The 26,685-nt window shown below is 38.3% G+C and overlaps 1 protein-coding gene across 6 annotated transcripts in view; it reads right to left on the bottom strand.

Moving 5' to 3' along the window:
* Positions 1-1,349: 1,349 nt before the first annotated feature.
* TERF1 (telomeric repeat binding factor 1) overlaps positions 1,350-26,685 on the bottom strand; it is a 37,463-nt gene continuing 12,127 nt past the window's right edge. For 2 of the 6 annotated variants that reach the window (XM_082432617.1, XM_082432615.1), the window contains 6 exons: positions 25,628-25,777; positions 24,761-24,873; positions 21,838-21,897; positions 20,278-20,369; positions 11,450-11,559; positions 1,350-2,749 (listed from right to left, as the gene is read on the bottom strand). In XM_082432617.1, the coding sequence (XP_082288743.1) occupies positions 2,573-2,749; positions 11,450-11,559; positions 20,278-20,369; positions 21,838-21,897; positions 24,761-24,873; positions 25,628-25,777 (702 nt within the window). In that variant the 3' untranslated portion in view covers positions 1,350-2,572. The remainder of the gene's footprint in view (positions 2,750-11,449; positions 11,560-20,277; positions 20,370-21,837; positions 21,898-24,760; positions 24,874-25,627; positions 25,778-26,685) is intronic. The other 4 variants (XM_082432618.1, XM_082432616.1, XM_082432619.1 and 1 more) reach the window with 3 other exon arrangements.

Genomic DNA, 26,685 nt, shown 5'->3' with positions numbered 1-26,685 from the left:
CACTTATGAAGGCTGAAGATCACTCAGCCTACAGGCCTAGGGTCCCCCCAGGTCTTTGCTGAGACTGCGTCTAGTCCTGGGCATGTGCTTCGCCTTCTGGATTCCCTGGTTTATTCCAGAGTCCTTCAAAGCCTTAACCCCCCATGTACCTTCCTCTCCAGGCTTTTCAGTCTGTCTGCTGTCCCTGACTCCAGGCAGATGTAGGTAATGTTTTTAAAGCCCTTAAAGAGTTCAGAAGGGGCAAAACAAAGGCAAATCTCTGAACTGAACCCTCAGGGAACTGCCAGACAGGTCAAAACACACCACCACAATCCCGAGCACTGTATTGGCCCTTGCCGAAGCATCAAGCCACACCAAGAACACAAGTCACTTGTCGCCTTAAGCCGGGTAAGCAAAAACACCAAAATCCTCCTACCAAAATTTAGTAGCCTCTTTCTTCATTAAGCGTGTCCCAGTTGTTTTAAGTTTTATTAGATTTGTTTCAAAAAGTTGATTCTAACAGTTTTTGTCCGCTTACTACTTGCCTCAGACAAGGGAAGACTCTTTGGAGCTCCCTACTCCGCCATTTGTCACTCTCTATGTAACCTTTTGAATGATTAAATCTTAGAAATGGAGGGCAGATTAGTGGTTGCCAGGGGTTGGAGGAATGATGGAGAGAGTTGAGTGGCAACAGAAGGGATCCTCACAGTGTTGGAGTATCTTGCCTGTGGTAGATACACGCACTTACACAAATGATACGTTTTTTGGAATTAAATACACACACTGCACGCACATGGTACAAGACTGGGGAAATCTGGATAAAATTGGTGAATTATATCAATGCCAATATCCTGATGGTGATATACTATAGTTTTACAAATTGACATTGGGGTAAGCTGGAACAAGTGTACAAGGGACCTCTCTATTATTTCTTACAACTATATATGAATCTATAGTTATCTCAACAAATTTCAATTTAAAAATTCAAAAGATTCAGATTAAAATGAGTAAGTACTAGGAATACAATTACCCAATTTATTCTGCTTTTCTTTTTTATGCACCCACAAGTTATATGATAAAAATCTATGCTTACATAAATCTATAGCAGCTCTTTTAATTAAAGTAAAATAAAATTCCAATCAAGAACCATATTATAGTATAACTGATAGTGATTTTTTTAGTGGCACATAAAATAACTGGGCATCTTACAGTTAGTATCAACTTAGATTTGATGACTTAGGGTATGTTTGGAATGAGGTTGACCAACTGGTCTATTTTGGCTCATGCCGTCAGCTTTGGCACTAACCATCAAAATGTCGGCAATAAACACGGTGATAGTAACTAGTGTAACAGGACAGACCGAGTCAGGAAACATTATCCACATTTCTATTTATTATACGTATAGGACAACAACTTCAGGAACAATGAGAAAGTAATGTATAAAACTTTAATAAAGAAATACAGATTACAAAATAATCATTTAACTTTTTAAGCAAATGCTTAAGCATTCTCACACATTTGTTAAATAAAGCATACGAAACTCAAAATGCTAAATAATTCTAGTTTTTTACTAAATCCTCTAAAGAATATGCTGGTGAAAACTCAAAACTGTCTAATAAGGTATGCATGATCTTGTTTATTTAGTATTTGTCACAGTCGTCAAAATGATCATGGTTAAAGTGGCAGGTGTGGTGGTGGTGGGATGAACTAGGAGACTGGGACTGACATGTATACACTAATATGTATACACTGGATAACTAATGAGAACCTGCTGTATAAAAAAATAAATAAAATTAAATTAAAAAATTTAAAAAAAAATGATCATGGTTAAAATCCATTTAAGCACTTATAGAATACTATTTAGGCCCAATATTTATCTAACTAAATGAAAATATCAGAGAAATTGATATTTATGGTACCAGGTTATAAAGAAGCTTTATTTAAAACCATCTTTGTCAAAGTTTTAACACTAGAACAAAAATCAAATATACCTAAATGAGACATAAGCTATTCTTAGTAGTAGTATAAACTCTGTCCTATGGGTATTACTATTGTCAAGTTTTTTCCTTTATATGAAACTACCGAAAGAAAAATTTAAGTATAACTCACAGATTACTTTGTACATTTATCATTCTATAAGCAAATATCTTAGTAATTAATATATTAAGGCCATAAGTCAAATCATTACTCATTATGTCAAAGGCCTATTCACTGATTTAGAAACTTCACTTTTATGTGTGTCATGGAGTTGAAATCAGCCCACAGACACAGAATAGGTTAACAGCAATATATTTTTTCTCTTACCAGGCTTGCACTTTTTTTATTGGAACAGGGTTTGGAGGTAGGAGTTTTGAAAGCACTAGGGTTTGAAAAGTTTATTTTTTTATCAGAGTGAAAAGATTCTTAAAGAATACAATGATGGTATATAATCTTGCTCTTACAGCACAAATCCTCATATTAAATGACTGTGCCGCAGAAAAATACTGTAATGCTTTAAACAAAATTTTAAGCTACATTAATGACCACCAAGTTTCAAGCAAAATGCAGTGATCAAAATATTTAACTGTCGTCTCATCAGGCTCTGCAAACACACTCAGTCTTCACTGTCCGAGCATATCAGCTTCAGCTTCTTCATAGTCCTCCATCTGTCTTTCAACATGACGCTTGTTCGGTTGTTGAATTTATAATGTGATAGTATTTTAGACCAATTTCCCTCTCCGTATTTCCTCACGCCAGCTCTCAGATTCTTGTCTTCTTCCCAAAGCCACGCCTTTTGATGGAAAGTAAGATAGTTATTCACAGAAACAATTTCTTTTTTTCAACTGAGGTATAAATGACAAATAACATTTTATTAGTTTCAGGTGTACAACATAATGATCCAGTATTTATATATACTGTGAAATGATCACCACAATAAGTCTAGTTAACATCCATCAAAAGTAGATAAAAATAGAACACTTATTCACAGACACAATTCTTTAAATAACATATCTACTATAAATACAACTTTTTTTATCAGTATCATGTTACAATTTCTTAACGGTGGAAGAAATTCTGTAAACATATCTTAGATTTCTGTAAGATCTTATTGTGGTGATATTGTCAAGGGTCCTGACTATATTACTGTTCATTTTACATGAACACACTATGGCTCAGCTGCCCAAGATCAGACAGCTACAAAGCGACAGAGCTAAACACAAACCCAATTCGTCTGACTTTAAGCCCACACTGTCTCTTAAGATGCTTTTCTACAACTGTTAATAGATTAGAGATATGTAGGATTCACAAATACCAACGAGAACTTATGAATATTTAATTCTTCCCTAATGAACTCAGTGAAAACCCTGTTCTATGTTGGGCAAAGTATACACACACATAAAACTCAAATCTTCTCTAAAACAGATTTTTGAGAACTAACACAAACTAGTTAAAAAAACACTATTTTGTTTTTGGAGAAAATGACTGAAGAATTTCAAAAGTCAAATTCAGTATTATACACAGAAGAAGATTACTGACACCTGGCATTTGTTATAGGTGACCAACTAATTACTCCTTCTGCTGACATGCTGAGGAGCAATATGATCATCTGAGTGATTATTTACCGTTTCTGAACTATGAATAACTTCCCCAGCTGACTCACATTTGCTTTAAAAATCCATTCATCATCAGTCACAAGAAGGCAAATACTGTAAGATTTCACTTACATGAGGTATCTAGAGTAGTCAAATTCCCAGAAACAGAAAGTAGAACGGTGGCTGCCAGGGAATGGGAGGAGGAGGGGGAATGGGGAGCTGTCTTATGAGTCTAGTGTTTCAGTTTTGCAAGGCGAAAAAGTTCCGGAACTTGTTGCACAACAACGTGAATGCATTTAATGCCAGTCAATCATACACTTAAAAATGATTAAGGTGATAAGTTTTATGCTATGTTTTACTACAAGTAAATAAAATTTTTAAAATGAGCAAAGGACTTGAGTAGACAATTCTCCAAAACAGATATACAAATGGCCAATAAGCACTTGAAAAAAATGCTCAACATCACTAATCATTAGGGAAGTGCAAATCCAAACCACCAGGAAATGTCACCTCAAACCCATTAGGATGTCCACCATCAAAAAAACTAGAAAATAATAGGTGTTGGCGAGGATGAGAAACTGGAACTCACGTGCTGTTAATGGGAATGAACAACTGTGTGACTGCTAGGGAAAATAGTATGGTGGTTCCTCAAAAATTAAAAGTACCATGTGACCCAATTCTCCTTGTGGGTATATATCCAAAAGAACTGAAAGCAGAGACTTGAAGAGAAATTTGTACACCCCTGTTGATAGCAGTATTACACGTAATAGCCAAAAGGTGGAAGCAACTTAAGTGTCCACTGATGGAGAACTGCATAAGCAAAATGTGGTATATAAATATGAGACATTATTCAGCCTTAAAAAAGGAAGAAAATGCTGACACGTACTACAATGTAAATGAATCTTGAGGACATTATGCTAAGTGAAACAAGTCAAACACAAAAGAACAAATACTGTAGGATTCCACTTATATGAAGTACCTAAAACAGTCAAATTCAGAGACAGAAAGTAGAAAAGTTGGTTGCCAGAGGCCTGGGGGGAGGGACGAATGCGGAGTTATTGTTTAATGGGTACAGAGTTTTATTTATTTATTTTTTTAAATTTACTTATTTATTTATTTTTGGCTGCGTTGAGTCTTCGTTTCTGTGCGAGGGCTTTCTCCAGTTGCGGCAAGTGGGGGCCACTCTTCATCGCGGTGCGCAGGCCTCTCACTATCGCGGCCTCTCTTGCTGCGGAGCACAGGCTCCAGACGTGCAGGCTCAGCAGTTGTGGCTCACGGGCCTAGTTGCTCCACGGCATGTGGGATCTTCCCGGACCAGGGCTCGAACCTGTGTCCCCTGCATTGGCAGGCAGATTCTCAACCACTGTGCCACCAGGGAAGCCCCGGGTACAGAGTTTTAGTTTTGCAAGATAAAAAGAGCTCCGTGGATACATGGTGGTAATGGTAGCACAAGATGTGTTTAATGACGCTGAACGATACATTTTAAAATGGCTAGGATGGCAAATTTTGTTTTGTGTATTTTATTATAATTAAAGAAAAAAAAGAATCCAGCTCAGCTGTCTGATACACTATCAAAGAGAACCTCCAGATGCTTGTAGACAAACGTGAGATGAAAACTATCTTGTGTATGGCTCAGGGCCATAAGACTGGCAGTGTCCATCATTATACCTCTTGCGGGTCTGAGCTGCCACCTATCAGCAACTGTGCTGCCTACAAGGGCACAGCTAATCAACCTCTAGACAAAGACATTTTTTTGCGGTATGGCAAAAAAGAAAAAAAAAAAAGATAATGTATTTCAGGACACAAACAAAAACTGTGCCCTTAGTACTATTCTCTTTTGTCTTTTGCTTTATTTGAAAAATAAAAAATAAAATCAACCAGGAGAATCATAACAACCCTAGCCATGCCCATAACTCAAGATACAAACAGCATACAACAAATTAAAATGCACCAATCTTTTCTTTCCGTAAGGTTAAAAAGTTTATATAACTTATACTTAAAAAATTGTGTATCATTTCTAGTGCCTTTTAGAGGAAAAAACAATGCTTTGATAATGCTTTAAAAATGGTATTTACTTACACCAATGGAATCCTTGGGTCTAGTGCTATGTCAGTAAATGGCAGAAGCATTTTACAGTTTCTGATCTGTTGAAATGTACACATTCCAGCCTAGTTTGGCCTATTTTTAAAGCCTGATTTGGTGTGAATAATCAAGTAGGAAAATCTAAACTTGGATAATATGTAGTGAGCAACTACCTTTCACTGGTCCAGATAAATCATTACAAAGACCTCTATTTTAGATCATAAATAGTAAGTCTATACTTTTTTTTTTTAATTTTTGGCTGCACCCCACGGCATGTGGGACCTTAGTTCCCAATCAGGGATTGAACCCATGCCCCCTGCATTGGAAGGCGGAGTCTTAACCACTGCACTGCCAGGGAAGTACCAGTAAGTCTATACTTTGGAGAAGGAATTGTTTCTCACAAGGCCACCGGGTAAGCTCTAGGCTTGCTCTACTGCCTTCTGCACAGATGACTTGGTGACTCAAAGGTGTGCCCCTACTTGCCCCCTTCACTTCCCTCAGATGATGGGGAGCCAGAGCTAAGGGCCCATCGCTTTCCCATGATGCAAGACCTTCAGATTGGCTACTTTGCTCAGGAATATGGAGATCTCAGCCTGTGATGCTGAGGAGGCTGCTGGAGGCCCAGTGGTGCCAGAGGCTTAAGTGTTCCAGAAACCAAGAACCAGAGTGGTCCCCAAAAAGAAAGAAACCCTGTATGTGTCTCTGAGAACCTGCCAGTTTTCTAACATTTACTTTCTGCCTCAGAGGAAAGATATAGGAGGCAAACATAATCACATAAAAAAGCAGCTGGATTTAGAGACCTGATTCCTAGTCTTCACTGTAAACCACATATTTCTGTGGGGTCATAACTGAATATTATATATTGGCACCATCTAACTCAGGACATTTCTTCCCACAGGCCAACTGGATTCTTTCCCCTAAACAAGAAGTTTTTATACTGAGCAGACGCTGTGTCACGACTGTGGCTGTGCAGTTCTTACATCCTCTAAACTTCACAGGTTCATAAAACAGGAAGAAGTAAACCATCAGTCTGAAAGTACAGCCCGCTCCCCCCATTGTTTGCAGTAATGTGTGGAAGTTATTTTAAACAGTGTGCCTTGTGTTGCTCAAATCTAGCTGGCCCACCAACCCAGGTTCCATGTTTAAACATCAACTGACTGTGAGAAGGGGCTTTGGAAGAGCTTTATAAAGTGAAATATCCTTCCATTTCATCACTCAGATTCCTGAATAGGAATTGGGAATAATGCCTTTTCATCTTTCTTATCCTCTCTTTTTTCTCTTACTGTGAAAAATAACAGTCAACCTCAAGTCACACACTGGACCCATTGCCTGCTGAGACAGGATAGTGGGTTTCTTGGTCACACCTGTGTAGGTGCTCAATGTAGTATAGACATGTTTTAAAATAAAACATGATGTATATTAAAAAGTGATATCATTTGTAATTTTAAAAATATTGTATCGTAATTCCCATTACATACCATCTACGGGAAAAAAGTCTTTATTGTAGAAAGGTACTTACTTTCTTCTTGAATAAATTTACAAAAGGAAGGCCTCTTTTCAAATTGTGATGAGGCAGGCAAAAATATCTTTGTCTGTTTAACATACAAATGCAGCAAGAAGAAACTGTCCAAGAAGAAACTGTGCAAGACTACTGCAATAAAAAATTTTAAAGAACCAAAATCTCAACACAAAGTAAGATAAAATCATTCACTCATCTGAAACAAATTATCCCACCAAAAAGCCAACAGTGGAAAGCTAAAAATAAAACCAGACACAGAATTCTTTTTTGACATAGTAAATAGTGATAGACGATATCACCTGTATTCTATGTTATGTAGTTGATATTCCATATTTCATTTCAAATACGTAAAAAGACAGAAAATTTCTTGATATATATCTATAAATAAAACCTATAATCCCATTTAGAATTGTTGCCAGAAGAACAACAGGGAAAGATAAAATGTATGAGGCAGAGACTTCCGGATTTTAGACCAACCCGGAGAGCTTGGAAATATCACCCCAGTCCTCACAACAAGAAAAAAGGTGAACAAACTGAAAAGTCAACAACTCTTCCTAGATCCGTCAAAAAATTAATGTCACAGGGCAAACAGAGAGGTGGATACAGAGAATCATAGCTTACTGGAAGCAGAAGGCCAGGAGAAGCAGCTCACAGCTGGGGCCAGTACTGGGAGGAATATTTAACTGTGATGGACAAATTGAGGGAGGCTCATTGTGAACAAGCTTGAGTTAAAAACTCCAGGGGCCCAATCTTAGGGGGCCCACAAACTTGTGAGTTTTCTCTCCAAAAGCCCCACCAGGTTCTCAGGGTGAAGATGACGGAATAATCTCCTCCTGCTTCTAGCAGGGGGAGGAGGAAAATACCCATTTCAAAATACATCCAGAGCATTCTGTTCTCATTAACAAAGCCTGCCCTCGGACTTCGCTGGTGGTGCAGTGGTTAAGAATCCACCTGCCAACGCAGGGGACACGGGTTCGAGCCCTGGTCCGGGAAGATCCCACATGCCGCGGGGCAACTAAGCCCGTGCGCCACAGCTACTGAGCCTGCGCTCTAGAGCCCACGAGCCACAACTACTGAAGCCCGTGTGCCTAGAGCTCGGCTCCTCAACAAGATAAGTAACTGCAATGAGAAGCCTGCACACTGCAAGGAAGGGTAGCCCCCGCTCGCCACAACTAGAGAAAGCCCACCTGCAGCAACAAAGACCCAACGCAGCCAAAAATAAATAATAAATAAATTAATTAATTAATTAATAAAATAAAACAAAGCCTGCCCTCAAGAGACACTATTTTTGCCAGTGCCTAACTGACCTGTGGAAACACCCAACTTCAGCCCCCTCTAGCCCTCCTGTCTCACCCAAGAGGGGGAAATAAAGGCTGAGAAGCACATATGAAGGTCTTAACCCAGGATACAAGCTCATTAAAAGAATGAGACAATCACAGAACTAAAGAGTGTTTCCTATCCCCCTCCCCCACCTCATCACGACATTATTTGGGTTCCTGTATAACAAGTGCCTCAGCTGAAAGAGCTGCCTCAGACTCTTATTTACTAAGAAGGAGTCTCTAGGGAAACACAAATACAACAAGGGAGACAAAAACACAGAAATTTTTGTCTCTGACACCCACAGCTACAGCGAACAGTAAACAAAGCCTAACTCCTAGCCAGACAGACATAAAACCACAACTAAAGGCCAATTTACCGTCAGTTCCTTTTATCTGATACATCATGTCCAGCTATCAACAAAAAATGATAAAGTACACTAAAAGGCAGAAAACACAATCTGAAGGGACAAAGCAGCATCATGCTCAGCTATGGAAGAGATTCTGGGATCACCAGACCGGGAATTTTAAATAAATATGGTTAATAAGCCAATGTGCATTTTTCCACTAATGGGAAAAATGGACATGTAAAAACAGGTGGGTAAATGTAAGCAGAGATATGTAAACCCTAAGAAAGAATCAAAAGGAAATGCTAGAAATCAACAACACAGTAAAAGAAATGAAGAATGCCTTTGATGGGCTCATCAGCAGACTAAACATGGATGAAGAAAGAATTCAGTGAGCTTGAAGGTATGTTAATAGAAACTTCCCAAACTGAAAAGCAAAAAGAATGAAAAAAAAAAAAAAAAAAGAAAAAAGAGTAGCCAAAAGTGTAAGACAATTACAGAAGGTGTAACATACACATAATGGGATACCAGAAGAAAAGAGAAGAAGAAAGATCTGAAGTAATAATGACTCAGAATTTTCCAAAATTAATGACAGACATCAAAACAGGTCCAGGAGGTGCTTCCCTGGTTGGCGCAGTGGTTAAGAATCCGCCTGCCAATGCAGGGCACGGGTTCCAGCCCTGGTCCAAGAAGATCCCACATGTCACGGAGCAACTAAGCCCGTGCGCCACAACTACTGAGCCTGTGCTCTAGAGCCTGCAAGCAACAACTACTGAGCCTGCATGCCACAACTACTGAAGCCCATGCACCTAGAGCCTGTGCTCCGCAACAAGAGAAGCCACCGCAATGAGAAGCTCACGCACCGCAATGAAGAGTAGCCCCCGCTCACCGCAACTAGAGAAAGCCCGCACGCAGCAACAAAGACCCAACGCAGCCAAAAATAAATAAAATAAATAAATAAATTTATTAAAAAAACAAAACAAAACAAAACAGGTCCAGGAAGCTCAGAGAACACAAAGAAGGATAAACACCAAAAAATCTATATCTTGGCACATCATATTCAAAGTGGGAAAAAAAAAATCAAAGACAAAAAAATATATGTGACTTTTGGTTTCATATAGTGGCATAAGGTCACCATTTCCTCATTCTCCTTTGGGAATTCACCCAACAGCAACAAGGAAAGAAATGAAATCCCAAACTCATAAAATTAAGAGAACCCTTTGTCCTGAACCATAACACAGATGAATGGGGTCCATTATTGGTGGAAACTGACAAAAGGTATGTGAAGAAGTGGGGCACAAGCCACTCTACCTACAGATCACAGAAAGCCCGTGGTGTACACATTTCCAAAGTAAGGAACATATCTTGAGGTGCACACCTTAAATCCCTGGTCTGCAACAGCAGGAGCCTCCCTCAATCAGCATTACCTCCAAAAAGTAGAGGTGGTGCACCTAAATTAGGAATTATGCAGACAAGCAATAGTTGCAGGAAGCAAACCAAAAATTGGAGTTGACTGCTATGTTCACTGGGGGAGAAGCCATGGTCAAAATAAACTTGAGTCACAGGAGATATCCCTAGTAACCTAGAACTTGACCCTAGCCCAGCACCTCAACAATGAACCATTTGCAAATAGCTTATCAAAAAAAAAAGCATCTTACATAAAGAAGAGTAAGAAGAAAAGTATAGGACCATCTTCCACTGCCAGCATGACCAAACAAGGACCAGATTTACTCACCGGCTGTGAACAACTAGAAAACCAGAAAAAATATAGTAAACAATGGTTTCAGAAACTGGATGGATGGCACAGGACTATAATCACTGAGAGGGCAAACAAATGAAATGAATCCTAAAAGGGACCCATTTTAGCTTTCTGAATAGAAAAATTCTTTACCAAATGATATTTTTTCTTTTTTTTTTTTTAAAGCACAGAAAAATCTTATTTAAATTGAATCTATGGAGGCCTCCCTGGTGGCACAGTGGTTAAGAATCCGCCTGCCAATGCAGGGGACACGGGTTCGATCCCTGGTCCGGGAAGATCCCACATGCTGCGGAGCAACTAAGCCCGTGCGCCACAACTACTGAGCCTGTGCTCTAGAGCCCGTAAGCCACAACTACTGAACCCACATGCCACAACTACTAGAGCCCGTGCTCCGCAACAAGAGAAGCCACCACAATGAGAAGCCTGTGCACCTCAACGAAGAGTAGCCCCTACTCACTGCAATTAGAGAAAGCCCGCACGCAGCAACGAAGACCCAACACAGCCAAAAATAAATAAATTAAATAAGTAAATAAATAAATAGAATCTATGTTAGGAAGATACAAATATAAAAACTTACCAAGTAGATTGAAGTTCCACCCTACATCTGATGAACTGATTTTATGATGACAGTAATACAATAATTCTAAATAAATGTCACTAACACCCAGCTTAAGAAAATCTTTAAAATGTGGCTGAACTTTGAATAGGCAAATTAGTCAACAAATCTAAGATGGCAAAATTAAAGATGGCAAAGAGAAAACATTTTATCCTCAAGATTTTTTAGGGTTGAACAGAAATAATGTGAAATAATCACAATTATTCAAGTTATGACTTTAATATCCATTAAGTATTATTTAATTATAATAAACAAATACCTGTTTTTTTCTAGATCGATGTTTTTCAGGAGTTAGAGGCTGACTGTTTAAAACACTTATTCTCTTGCTTTCAGTGGCTTGCCTACTGTTCTCTTTTTTCTTTCTTCCACCTAAAAGTAGAAATGCTGTCATCAAAAACTGTCTCACATTAAAAGAATTATATAATTGTTTTTTTGGCCACACCATGCAGCATGTGCAATCTTAGTTCCCTGACCAGGGATCGAACCCATGCCCCCTGCAGTGGAAGCATGGAGTCTTAACCACTGGACCACCAGGGAAGTCCCAGAAGAATATTTTTAAAGGTTACTATGAAATTCCTACCTACTGGTTAGCTATTTTTTTTAAAAAAGAACTCTGTTTAGTTTTTTTCCTTTGAATCTGGAAGCAGCGTGATACAGTGCAAAGATCAGGGATGTGTTTCCTTTCCAACCTGGGCCTGGCAGAATCACTCCTGCAAAGGGTGTCAAGAAGAAGGGCCATTCTAGGATAGAAAGCCCAGAGACAAACCCACGCACCGATGGTCAACTAATCTATGACAAAGGAGGCAAGGATATACAATGGAGAAAAGACAGTCTCTTCAATAAGTGGTACAGGGAAAACTGGACAGCTACATGTGAAAGAATGAAATTAGAACACTCCCTAACACCATACACAAAAATAAACTCAAAATGTATTAGAGACCTAAATGTAAGACCGGACACTATAAAACTCTTAGAGGAAAACACAGGAAGAACACTCTTTGATATAAATCACAGCAAGATCTTTTTTGATCCACTTCCTAGAGTAATGGAAATAAAAACAAAAATAAACAAATGGGACCTAATGAAACTTAAAAGCTTTTGCAAAGCAAAGGAAACTACAAACAAGACGAAAAGACAACCCTCAAGAATGGGAGAAAATATTTGCAAATGAATCAATGGACAAAGGATTAATCTCCAAAATATATAAACAGCATGCAGCACAATATTAAAAAAAACAACCCAATCAAAAAATGGGCAGAGAGAATGGACTTGAGGACATGGGGAGGGGGAAGGGTAAGCTGGGATGAAGTGAGAGAGTGGCATGGACTTATGTATATTACCAAACGTAAAATAGATAGCTAGTGGGAAGCAGCCGCATAGCACAGGGAGATCAGCTCGGTGCTTTGTGATCATCACCTAGAGGGGTGGGATAGGGAGGGTGGGAGGGAGACACAAGAGGGAGGGAGGAGATATGGGGATATATGTATAGCTGATTCACTTTGTTATAAAACAGAAACTAACACACCATTGTGAAGCAATTATACTCCAATAAAGATGTTAAAAAAAAATAAAATTAATTAACATAAAAAAAGATGTACAATATTGTAAACCTTGACAATGTAAAAGTAGGGTATAGAGGAGAGCAGTGAGAAGGCAGAAAACGTGGGTAGGAGAAGAAAAGTGAGGTGAAGGAGTGGTAATTTCCTCCTTTCACATTATAGGGAGTCAGGAGGTATTATCTAAAATCAAATAAAATATAGCAGTATATTATTTCGAGTTATGAAGACAACCAATAGTAGATTTAAAGCTAATAAAACTCTGGAAGTGAGTATTAAAGTTCCTAGTTTAAGAGCAATTGTTGAAAGAAATACAAATACAAACATATTATTTAGAATTTATAGTAGTACCGACCAGAAATAAAAAATAAACTTTTAAAACAGTTTTATCTGCTATAATAGGGCAACACAAGGTATCCTTGTGGTGATGCAACTACTTTATATCTTGGTTGAATCAATGTCAATACACTGCTTGTGATATTGTACTACAGAATTGCAAGGTGTTGGCCAGTTATATTCTTAATTCTACCAAAGACTCTACCAAGCTAATATATTTACTTTCTTTTTCCCCTTTCCTGAGGTATGAGTGACAAATAAAATTGTAAGATGTTTAAAGTGTAAAAAAAAAAAAAAAGAAAAAAAGGGCAGAAGACCTAAATAGACATTTCTCCAAAGAAGACATACAGATGGCCAAGAAGCACATGAAAAGCTGCTCAACATCACTAATTATTAGAGAAATGCAAATCAAAACTACAATGACGTATCACCTCACACTAGTTAGAATGGGCATCATCAGAAAATCTACAAACAACAAATGTTGGAGAGGGTGTGGAGAAAAGGAAACCCTCTTGCACTGTCGGTGGGAATGTAAATTGATACAGCCACTATGGAGAACAGTATGAAGGTTCCTTAAAAAACTAAAAATAGAATTACCATGTGACCCAGCAATCCCACTACTGGGCATATACCCAGAGAAAACCATAATTCAAAAAGACACATGCACCCCAATGTTCACTGCAGCACTTTTTACAATAGCCAGGTCATAGAAGCAACTTAAATGCCCATCGACAGACAAATGGATAAAGAAGATGTGGTACATATATACAACGGAATATTACTCAGCCATAAAAAGGAACGAAATTGGGTCATTTGTAGAGATGTGGATGGATCTAGAGACAATCATACGGAGTGAAGTCAGTTAGAAAAACAAACATCGTATATTAACGCATATATGTGGAACCTAGAAAAATGGTACAGATGAACCAGTTTGCAGGGCAGAAATTGAGACACAGATGTAGAGAACAAACGTAGGGACACCAAGGTGGGAAAGTGGGGCAGGGGGTGGCGGGATGAATTGGGAGATTGGGATTGACATATATGCACTAATATGTATAAAATAGATAAGAAAAAAAATATGTGTTTAATTAAACTGAAGTATAATTCTGACAAACTTTTTGATAGCAGCAGTAATTAGGTTCTGTAATAGGTCAGCTTAAATATAATTCCCAAGATTCTTAGTTAACTTTAAAATCTAGTATAAACGGTAAGTATAATTTTGGATATCTGGGTCATTTCTAAGTAAGACAGGATGCTCAAACATTGGTCATGAGGTATAGTCTATATCTAGCTTTGCTTCTTATTCTTATATGTTATGAAGTAGTTAGATCTTTGTGTCAGTCAAACCGCCACTTAAGAAGGTATAAAAGGGATGTGTATAGCAGTGGGGGTTATTTCATGTGTTCTTATAAACCCTTTTGGTTTGTGTGAAATTGTGATTTATAATAAGAAATACATATTTTGTCCCCTCTTGTTTCTGGCTTCTAAAACCCTTGGAATTTCCTAAGTGATGAGAGTAATAAAGGTGTCTTTTTTATGTTAAAAAAAGCCGTTCTGCCATCAATGAGATGGTGACCAGGGAGTAGTACACCATTAACATGCACAAGCGTATCTATGAAGTGGGTTTCAAGAAGTATGCTCCTCTGGCACTCAAAGAGATCTGGAAAAACTCCATATGTGAGCACTGACACCAGGCTCAATAAAGCTGTCTGAGCCAAAGGAATAAGGAATGTCCCATACTGTATCTGTCTGTATGCAGTTGTCTCAGAAAACGTAATGAGGATGAAGAGTCACCAAACAAGCTCTATATATTAGTTAACTATGTACCTATCACGACTTTCAAAAATCTACAGACAGCGTGAATGCGGACTAACTGCTGATTGTCAAAGTTACAGAACTGCCAAAAAAATAACAAAAAAAAAAAATCAGAGGGGATGTGCTCTGAATCTTGATTCGTTTATGCCTTTAAATGTCATCTCACCTCCTAGTGCCTGCCTTTTCATCATGTGTTTAAAAAAGGAATAATATTTACCTTATAGGATTGTTGTAATTTCTTAATGTAATGTTTAAGGAGTATTTGACACAGTGTAAGAAGTAAACCCTTCCCTCTTTCCCTCTTATTCACAGTTTAGTAAGACAAGAAATTAATGTATATGCAACTCAAAAGAAACAGAATGGTAATTATTGAAAGAAAATTGTGTGTACAGTTGACCCTTGAATAACATGGGTTTGAACTATATGGGCCCACTTATACACGGATTTTTTTTTTCAATAAACATAGTACCTGTATTTTCATTTTACAGATCTTTAAGTGTGGGGAAGAGTTTGTGTTCGATTAGCGATCACAATATGTGGAATCAGAAGAACTAGGGTCGGGGCTTCCCTAGTGGCGCAGTGGTTGAGAATCTGCCTGCCAATGCTGGGCACATGGGTTCGAGCCCTGGTCTCGGAAGATCCCACATGCCGCAGAGCGGCTGGGCCCGTGAGCCACAACTGCTGAGCCTGCGCGTCTGGAGCCTGTGCTCCGCAATGGGAGAGGCCACGGCAGTGAGAGGCCCGCGCACCGCGATGAAGAGTGGCCCCCGCTTGCCAGAACTGGAGAAAGCCCTCACACAGAAACGAAGACCCAACACAGCCAAAAATAAATAAATAAATAAATTTATAAAAAAAAAAAGAACTAGGGTCTGAGTTCTGATTCTATGCTGTTTCAGTTTCCTGCCCTCAGGTGAGTCACTTATCAATTCTTTTGTTTTTGAGGCAGAGATAGCAGGATGCATTGACTGCACAGGAGTCAGTGCCCCTGATCCCCATGTTGTTTAAGGGTCAACTGTATAGAAAACCTAAAAGAATATACACATAGAATTAAAAAGGGTTTAGCAAGATGTTTGCATATAAGATCAATAAACAAAACTCAATAGTATTTCTGTACATTAGCAACAGTTAAAATATTTAATTAAAATAGTCAAAAGATAATATTTACAATAGTAACAAAATATATAACATTTTTAGGGACAAATCCAGCAAATGCAGTCAAGATCTGTATGTAGTAAATTATAAAGCTTTACTATATACATGCGTGTGTGCATGCCCATATACAAGTTATAAGAATATATATACATAAGACAATCTAAATAAAGAAATATGCTTTTTGTTCACGTAGAGGAAGACAATATAATTGTGTCAGCTTTCTCCAAAATTGTCTACTAGGACTTCCCTGGTGGCGCAGTGGTTAAGAATCCGCCTGCCAATGCAGGGGACACGGGTTCGAGCCCTGGAGCTGCAGAACAACTAAGCCCATGCACCACAACTACTGAGCCTGCGTGCTGCAACTACTGAAGCCTGTGAACCTAGAGCCCGTGCTCCACAACAAGAGAAGCCACCGCAGTGAGAAGCCCGTGCACCGCAACGAAGAGTAGCTCCCCGCTCGCCACAACCAGAGAAAGCCTGTGCACGACAACAAAGACCCAACGCAGCCAAAAATAAAATTAATTAATTAATTAATTTAAAAAAAACAAAAAAAGAAGACTGTCTACTATTTATTTATTTATTTATTTATTTATGGCTGTGTTGGGTCTTCGTTTCTGTGCGAGGGCTTTCTCTAGTTGCGGCAAGTGGGGGCCACTCTTCATCGCCATGCGCGGGCCTCTCACTATCGCGGCCTCTCTTGCTGCGGAGCACAGGCTCCAGACGCGCAGGCTCAGTTAATTGTGGCTCACGGGCCCAGTCGCTCCGCGGCATGTGGGATCTTCCCAGACCAGGGCTCGAACCCGTGTCCCCTGTATTGGCAGGCAGATTCTCAACCACTGTGCCACCATGGAAGCCCCTGTCTACTATTACAATGTAATTTTAAATCCAAATTTCAACAGGGTTCTTTGTAGAATTTAACAAATTATTCTAAAATTATGTATTAGGAGAGTTAGTCCATCATGGGCCCTGAGCATCCCTTCAGTTCTTGCTGAATGCACAACAAGGCTTACTCATTTCCTGATACTAAACAGTTTCTGCAGTTAGTCAGGCACCAAAATAGGTCAAGGGAACCACAGTCTGACCACCATGTGACTAACTCTCTCCTGGGGAAGGCAACTGGATTATTTGCTACATTTTGCTTGCTGCTTACTCACAAAGTGCCCTTGGCCCCAGGTTCCTCCTTGCAGTACAACCTACTGCCTGCACAGCATCTACCTGGGCCCACTGCACTGTCTTTGGGACCTGGCGAGGGGAACCAGCACAACTACGCTGATGCCATATGCTATTGCCATCTGTTGTGCTGTAATAAACCGTCTGGTTCTGACCCAAGTCTTGTCCACTTTTGGCACCTATGGAGTGGTAGCAGCTTCACTGCTTGCAATCTTCTATAAAGTGGTTTTCTTCCCCCTGACAATATGGAAGACCAAAACACCAAGAATACTCAAGATACTCCTAAAGAATAACAGAAAGATGAAGGAAAATGCCCTATCACACACTGAGTTATTACTAAACTACAGTAATTGAGACAATATGGTATCAGTGCAGGAACAGATCATATGTGTTGCAACTAAGGCAGTAATTAAAGGAAAATTTATAGCATTAAATGCACATATTAGAAAAACTCGCAACTCATATACAAAGGGGGAAAAAGTCAGGTTGATGTCAAACTGTCCACAGGAGCACTCATAAAGTCAGAAAATAATGGAGCAAAATCTGCAAAGTTGTGAGGAAAAGTATTTCCAAAGAATACTACATTTAGCCAAAGTTTTTGTGCTAATCTCACCCATTAGAGCTGAAATCAATCAGTAGTCTAAAGTTGACATTTATAGTTATAGAGGCAAACTGACCCAACCTATCAAAGCAATTCATATTATTTATTCTTCACTTTGGAGGAATCATATGGTTTACTGATATATTTCTTATGAAACAGCATTTATGTGAAGTTCATTGAATCCTTCAGTTTCACCTTCAAAAAATTAAATGTAAATATATTTTAAAGTACATATGTAACCTCATCACATTTTTATAAATTTTTATTTGCTTTGATTCTATCTATTCTTCCACTGAGGCAGTCTATCTATCTTAGCATTTAAGGACATGGGCTCTGAAGTCAGAAATGTCTGATTTCAAATTCTGGCTCTGGTTCTGTTCATGACCTGTGTGACCAAGGGCTTTTTACACTTAACCTCTTTTTGTCTCAGCTTCCTCATCTGTAAAATGGGAATGATTAAAAAAAAAAAAAGTACTGATCCAGATTGTTTTGAGGATTAAGTGAGTTTATAGATAAAAATCTTTTAACTCAAATATTAATCATTTCACTGAATGCTGGTGAGACTTTTCTGCATAGAAAGAATTTAAGTGATTTTTTTCTTTCAATTTTTCTGAATTACTTGATTTTTTAAAAGTACATAGCAATTTTACAAAACTGAAAAAAAATTGTTTTTAAAAGATGTCTAAAAAAATTTTTTTTAAATGTTTAGCATGAACGAAATAAATATCCTCTATTAGGAAAAAGAGGATACCTAGGTAACATTTAAGCAAATTGGACTTTTTTGGAATGTATATGTATATATTACTAACATCTAACAAAAAGTCAAGAAATGTACTAAAACTCACAGGATCTTCTAGGTTCAATATCCATAGTCACTGTCAAGCCACTCTACAATGTGATTACGGTCTTCATTGGTTCAATTACTGATCAGCTAGAGTATAAAAAAGTGTATGCTTCCATTTCTTTGAACTTTGTATTATGAAATTAGAAGTCCAGGAAAATCCCCAAATTATTTTACTTTAGAATTATGATTCCCAGCCATTTTGCAGCTAGGAACTCCACCAACATGAAGCAAATATTTGAGTTTAACTTTACCATCTTTAAAGTGAGGACAATGATAATATCTACAGATGTAAATGTTTTAGAGCTGTAATTTACAAATACTAGCTAACAGTGGCCCTATCATCAGCTATCAGCTATGAATAAATTTATTCAATTAATATTTACTTCAGGCATACTATGTACCTGGAATCAAGTTGGTACATCTATTATTTTTATATTGATCGGTAAGTATTTAGATTTGGATCAATAAGGTTTAAAAATCCTTGCATTAGAACATAGTACAGGTTCAATAAACATTTTTTGAATGAATATATACCAAGGAGGAACTTACAATTATAATCGAAAATAATTATGAACTGCTTTTAAGATTTTTTTTTTGGTGATTGTTGCTTGTTTTTTAAACCTAGCAATGCCTTTTATAAGGATAATAAATTCTAAATGCAATCTGCAATGCCAGAGTCTATACATAGTCAATCCTCATTATATTCATGGATTCTGGTATTTGAAAATTCACCTACCTGCTGAAAGTTGTAACAAAAATCAGAACTTGCAGTGCTTTTGTGGACACCGGTGGACATGCACAGAGTGGCAAAATATTTGAGTTCATGTTCCCAGCTGAGGTTAAACAAGGTGAAGCTCTGCTTTCTTATTTTAGCTTCCAGGCTAGAAATAATTATTCTTTTTACGGTCTATTTAGTGCCGTATTTTTGTGCTTTTTTGGGGGTAATTCTGCTGTTTAAAATTTTCCCCAAGTGTATTGTGGAAGTGCTGTCTAGCGTTCCTGAGTGCAAGAAGGCTACGTATGACGTTCCTTACAGAGAAAAATATGTGGTTAGGTAAGCTTCATTCAGGCATGAGTTACAGTGTGGTTGGCCTGGGTTCAATGTTAATGAATCAACAATGTATATTAAATAAGGTTTCTTTAAACAGAAACAGGGACTTCCGTGGCGGTCCAGTGGTTAAGACTCCGTGCTTCCACTGTGGGGGGCACGGGTTCCATCCCTGGTCGGGGAACTAAGATCCCGCATGCCACATGGTGCGGCCTAAATAAATAAACAGAAACACATAAAACAAGGTTATGTATTGAATAGTTGACCAAAATGTTGTAACCAGAGAGGCTCAAAAGAACCTAACCCTGTATTCCCCTGTAATCATTCAGTATTCACTAAGTGTTCACAATGACCTTATAGAACATTACTGTAAATAACAAGAACCAACTGTAACTTTCTAAATTAAGCACCACCTCTAATTAACTCTTTGAAGTCATGACATTTAATCCCTTCGTGCTTTAGTTTTCTGATGTGTGTTTGTGTGTTGTGGGGTGCGGTCAAGGGCTGGATCGCTTTCAAGGACGTTTTGATTCTCCACTCCGAAAACTGTAATAAGTGTACTTACTTTGAAGAGTTTCCACTCTTTCCTCTTTCTTATTAACATCTTGTTGTCGATTTCCATGTTTCAACTTAGATAAGAAGAGATTTTTGTGAGACCTAAATGAAACACAAAAGCTTGTGATTTGTTCTGCAAAGACTAGAAAAGCTATAGAAAAAGGTAGATGATTTGTCTACCTAGAACCTGCTTCTACTTTGGTCTGTTTCCCTTTGGTGCTCTCCTTGCACTAATGCCCCATCTTAATCTTTAGCCTCTTAAGATTTTTCTTCTTCAGACTTCCCTCTCTCCCATTTATTTTCTCCATCTCATCTACTCAGAAACCAAGATTCTTTTGGCATTCCAATTAGAGAAATTCCAAAATTCCTTTATACATGATGGTAGATATCACTTGATTATCTTCATAGATTCCAAAAAGGGCTTTCTGGAAAGGTAAGACTGTTTGGAAATACAGGATGTGGCAGAATTTTTTGACAACCTGCAATGTTCGCATTATTCCAATTTACAAAGCAACAAACTAAAATGAAAAAAAAAAAGTTCAACTAAGCTTAGGCAGCTATTTTATCACCACCTAAAATCTATACTTTGACCCCTATAAGTGCTCTATGCAACCTACTAATGCTTTCCCGCCCTCCCCAAACTTTCTATTGTGCTCTCTGGAATGCCAGTCGCAACTTCTTCGCCTGTCTAAAGTCTAGCTCTCCCCTGGGAACAATATTTCTCTCCTTTGTGGCCTCCTCAAGTAGAGATTAGCTTCATCTTCCGCAAACCACAGGGTCCGAGAGGTGGGTCTCTATACTTTCCATTTCCTAAGGGATGCCACCTTCAGGATCCTGCTTCCACAAAAACCTTAGCCTTTGAGGATTCATGCCACTGAGGTGTATCGCTATCTACCATTCTCCATAATCTTTCACTAGCCTTCCAAGCACCTCCCATGATTCGCAGATTTTTCTCTACCCCCGAGTGCTGCCATCACCATGAATTATTTCCGTGCTTTCATGGATAACCCAGAGAACAAACTGGCCCCTCAACTCATCTCCAGCAACCTCCTCCACACCAAGCCAGCCACCCCCTCCCACGGTTCCATTTAGCGTCCCAACTGCTCTACACCATGAAATCATTCACGCAGACGTTCTGCTCTCTGAACATGTTACATTGTCTGTTATAGCATTTCTAATAGATTAAACAGTTTTTTAAGTAATTTCATAAAATCGGAATTTGGGGCATTCATCAGAAATGTAAGCTCCATCCCCTTCCTGCCCCAGCATCACACCCTTGTTTCTGACAGAATAAGAGTTTACTAATTATTTGCTTTAACTTCAAGTACTCCCTCCACGTGCACTCCTTGTAGAAATAATGTGAAACAACCCAGGATCCCAAGAGGCAGGTCTCCATAGTTTGGCATTTCAAGACCCATCAGGGTCTTAAATATCTGTGGAGGTAAGTAGGACCCTGCGATAATTCTTCAAACCATACCATTTGCGTGGCAGTTATTATAACCTACCTAGGTTTGCATGAATTGCTTCAAAGATTTTAAACACAGAGAAAAAAAATGTCAGTTTACTTCACCTCAATAAGGATACTGTATCCCCTGAGGATTCAGTTACCGCAGACTGTTTGTCACTAACACTTTAAAAGAAGAAAACATTTGTAAGAATGTAAACAAGAGAAACTTTTCATCAGGATTGTACTTTCCACATAATCAAGCCATTTTTCAACTTATAAAAAGTATCTCTGGAAAGAAACTCTGGTAAAATTAAGACCTTTACAGTCCATTACAACATGGCTAATTTTTGCCCAGATGTGCTTACCAGAGACATTAAATCAATGTCTTCCCCAAACATAAGTTCAGCAGAGTTGAGCTGTAACTGAGCATTCACAATGTCACTCTTTGAAAAACTCTCTCATGGATCTTTATTTCTATGAATTCAAGTTTAATTTCTTATCCTCCCCAGCAGTCTCCAACTGGACTTTTTAATAAAATTCCTCCCCTCTGCTATAGTTAAAATTAGCTCCGACAAACACAGCATGACCATCTACAGCTCGATGCCTTCACTGGAACTCTTCCTGTCTCCTGAAATGACATTTCTTCTTCCATCCACCTGTAAAAACCTTAACCATCCTTCAAGGTCCGGCTCCATGTTCACACTTTCTTGAAGCTGTCCCTCAAACTCCTTCAGCATTTAAGTCTATCTTTAAACTTTAACAACAAATTATGTAATGTCTGCTACTGTTTCTGTTTCAAGTCCGTAATTCTTATTGCCTCAAATAGTTTATAAGCTTTACCAGAACAAAACATTTCATCTAGTATTGACAACACGAGGGTTTCATCTTTCCTAGCATTTGTCTGACCTTGAAATCACACTTCTGTTTCTATCCTTGCTTTACTTACGTCTTATTCATTCTTGCCTTGAAACTGGTGAATTTTACTCCCAGGATGGTTTTGATATTTGCTTGATTCTTATCTTTACCATGTCTCTAGTTTTTGGTTTTTCTCCCTATGTCTAGTGCACTGCAAGATGTAATGCATGCCTGGTAATGAACTAGGCACCAAGGATTCAAAGCTATTTAAGAACCTCCAAAAAACTCTCCATCTAGTGCGATACAGACAGGTAAACAGATTATGTCATTCTCGAAGATAAGTCCTCCCATTGAGGTACGACTTGGTGCTGTGGGAGCACAGAAGTGACAACTCTGCTCAGAGCTCAGCAAGACTTCTTATAGGTGACCTTTGAGCTAGACCTTGAATGGCAAATAAGAGCTTACCTTGAAGAGAAAGAAGGAAATCCAAAATTGAAGCAAGAGTCAAGGCATGAAAGAACTTGTAATATTCGAAGATCAAGTTGTGTAGCTAGAAAGTGCCATGGATGTGGGCAGGGAGGGGTTAATGCTTAGGGATAAGGTGTATATGAGGGAAAAACAAACAAAAAACCCCAGAAAGGGGCTATATACGGCTTTGTAAGCCATGCAATAAAATCTAATTCATCAAGTAGGAAACAGAAAGCCAACAGAGGTTATTAAGCTGGGAAGTGAGTTAAACAGATTTATTTTTATGGGAAGCTAACCCTGGAAGTCACATCAAGAATGGATTTGTGTGGCACAAAGCTAAGTAATAATCTAGGATATAAATGATAAGAATGGATTAGAGAGGCATTTCTGATATGGAATTCGTAACACTTGGGGAGATAACCAACTGGATGTGTGAGGTAAAGGAGGAGAGTTAGGGTACAGAGAGACAGATGAGAACATCAAGAGCTCTGTTTTACACACTGAACTGTGTTTGTGTCTAGGAGGGCATTTGAAATAAGTGGATAGTACTACATTAGGAGAATACATAGGAAACGTGTTCATTATACGCAAGAATCATGGTAAGTTCTAATCTTATTTTACTTTAAAGCAGTATTACAGTAGGCAGGAAGGCTGGGCCACAGAATGCACTGGGTCTTGGTATTACTAAACTTCGATTTCCTAAACAAAATGAAATAACTGAGCCAATAAAAATGAAATCCCTACTTCTCAAAATGGGTCTTAGGAAAAACCCAATGAGCAATAAGACTTCAATAGAGCCCTTGGGGAGATGAAGCAGTGAGGAATAGATCACGCTCTGATAGGCAGGGACAAAAAGAACAGTAAGACTGAGCTCAGTCCTGAGGTGTGACCAATGCCATGTCCATCCCACTCGGACTCCAATCCCCACCTCTCAATAAGTAGTTAAGATGGGGACTTACAGCGCTTAAGTCATGGTCCCAAGAAAAGGGTAATATTACATCCACTGCCAGATACATCCATCCAGAGACCAGAAGGATTTGACTATTTGGCCTGGGTTTAAGGGTGGATGAAGAGGAGGAATGGACCATAGATTCAATAGAAAAGATCATTATAATGGTAGAGTTTATCTTCTTCAGTAGGGTTAGTTTCTAAAGCAAAAGGTAAAAGCCAATTCTGTAAAAATTACCCTTGAAAATCCCTAAGGAAGAAATAATTTTAGAAACTGAACACTTGTCTCTCAACTTGTAGGACTGACACAGCCTGTTTCCCTCCCGCGTTGGAGCAAATCACTATTTCTGCACTTGCGCACCAGATGAAGCAGTTAGCCTACCCTTAGAGAAGATGAACAATATTTTAACATATTAGAATAACCCTCAGTACAAGAGTCACATGAGGGCATGTGGGATTTGAGAACTAAGGGGCACAGATGACTCAGGCTTTCAACCTCAACACTGTTCTAGAGTTCATGTTCCCTGAGAATGATAAATGTTATTACTCACACTAGCTACACAGTGCTATTTTCTCTCTACTTTTGCTTAGCATATGTAACAGGATATGTGTAAGCCCTAACTCTACAGCACTCCTAAACATCCAAATGTTAGCCATCAGTGAAGCAATATACCTACTACTCGATAATCATTTTTATTAACAATGGTTCGCTAGCATCACTTTTACATAGGTATTGCATTCATAAGACAAAAAATATACTAATGAATTTACAAACCTTTTTCCTATATCCAAATTAGCTTCAGCTTCCAATTCAATATCATTACTATTAGGTTTATCTTGAGAAGCTGTTGTTCTTGCTCTTTTACTCTCCACTATTTTTGCTGCTGCCTTAAAGAGGGGGTTGCGGGAGACGAAGGGATGCATTAAGACATTTAAAACAAGTAACATTTAATTAAGCCTTCTTGTTCTTTGACAGTCATAACCCAAGTGTCTCGTCACAGGTCAATAAAGGGCAGTGCGCTGTTATTTTCCCCAGTAACTATGATATCACCATCAGCAACCTGCTTGGTTTATAAGCATTATGGAGAAGGGCTTTCCTTGCAAATGTACGTGATACAGACAATGCTCTCTAGACAGTGTTAAGATAAAAGGTTACTTTAAAAAAAATTTTTAAAGATTCTATGTATTTTAAAATAAAACTATCTCAAATTAATCAATGCTCTAGTATAACATATTAAGTTAAAACTTTCTGAGGTTAAGACAGGATAAAATGTTATAAAAAAAAATTTTAATGACCCTTCTTCAGTCCAACTTGACTTTTCCCAAAAATATGCTAAAAATTTCATTTAAATTTAATTAAACTATTTCTTTTCAGTTATTTCTTAATTCGTTTTGATAAGTTTTCCCCTCAACTTTCTATTTTGAAAAATTTCCCCAACTTTTACTTTGAAAAGTTGTAAAAACACTACAAAGATCACGAATAAACCCTTTAGATTCACTAATTATAACATTTCACCACATTCTTCTACAAAATCACTAAATAAAATTCTGATTAGTTTTTAAGAATTTCTATTTCAAGTATTCTCCTTTATTGTAACAATTACTCTTAAGTCTGTTTAGAATCTCTCTGAAATATGCATACCTTCATTAGAAAGGTTGATGATTTTTCATTTAGCACATAATTCACATAACTCTTAATCTTCTCCATCATGTGGTTGTAGCTGAAGTGTTGAAAAAAGGAATGGAATGTATCTTTCTGAGAGATTATCATAAGCAATTTCCTTTTTAAAGGCTAAAGAAAACAGAAGAAACCTATTAGCACATAAATCACAAATAAAATACTAGAAATTCTGTCATATTATTTAACTGAAAAAAATCACTTTATAAACAAAAACTCAAGAGGTTTTAAAAATGCTCCCGTTTTAAATGCCCACCAATATATTTTTTGCCTTAAAAAAATTTAATATTTTACACAAATGCAAAAGGATTAAAAAACCTTGTGAACCTAAATATCCATTACCAAGTTTAAGAAATAAATCATTATCTGTATAATAGAAGCCTTATTTACTCTACCATAATCTGATGGCACCCTTCCCCAACCCTGGCCTTCCTCTTCTCAAGGTAACCATTATTCTGAATTTAGAACTTTAGCATACCCATGTATTCCTTTACACTTGCACTACATATGTATGCATCCATAAACAATATATATAGCATTGTTTAGCATGGTTTTAACTTTATACCAATGGTGCTATAGTATGTGTATTTTGAAACTTTCTATATTTTGCTCAACTCTATGTTTATGACATCCATGTTGATTTGATATTTATAGAATTACTAGTTACTTTCACCGTTGTACAGTATTCCATTGATCAAAAATACCATTTAGGGGCTTCCCTGGTGGCACAGAGGTTAAGAATCAGCCTGCCAGTGCAGGGGACACGGGTTTGAGCCCTGGTCTGGGAAGATCCCACATGCCGCGGAGCAACTAAGCCCGTGCGCCACAACTACTGAGCCTGCGCTCTAGAGCCCGTGAGCCACAACGACTGAGTCCGTGTGCCACAACTACTGAAGCCCACACGCCTAGAGCCCGTGCTCCACAACAGGAGAAGCCACCACAATGAGAAGCCCGTGCACCGTGACAAAGAGTGGCCCCCCATCGCCGCAACTGGAGAGAGCCCGTGCACAGCAATGAAGACC

The sequence above is a fragment of the Balaenoptera physalus genome (genome assembly GCF_965194825.1).
Source record: "Balaenoptera physalus genome assembly, chromosome: 17".
Classification (NCBI taxonomy): Eukaryota; Metazoa; Chordata; class Mammalia; order Artiodactyla; family Balaenopteridae; genus Balaenoptera; species Balaenoptera physalus.
Note: the sequence above shows the minus strand (reverse complement) of the source record. Positions and strands in the feature narration are given on the sequence as shown.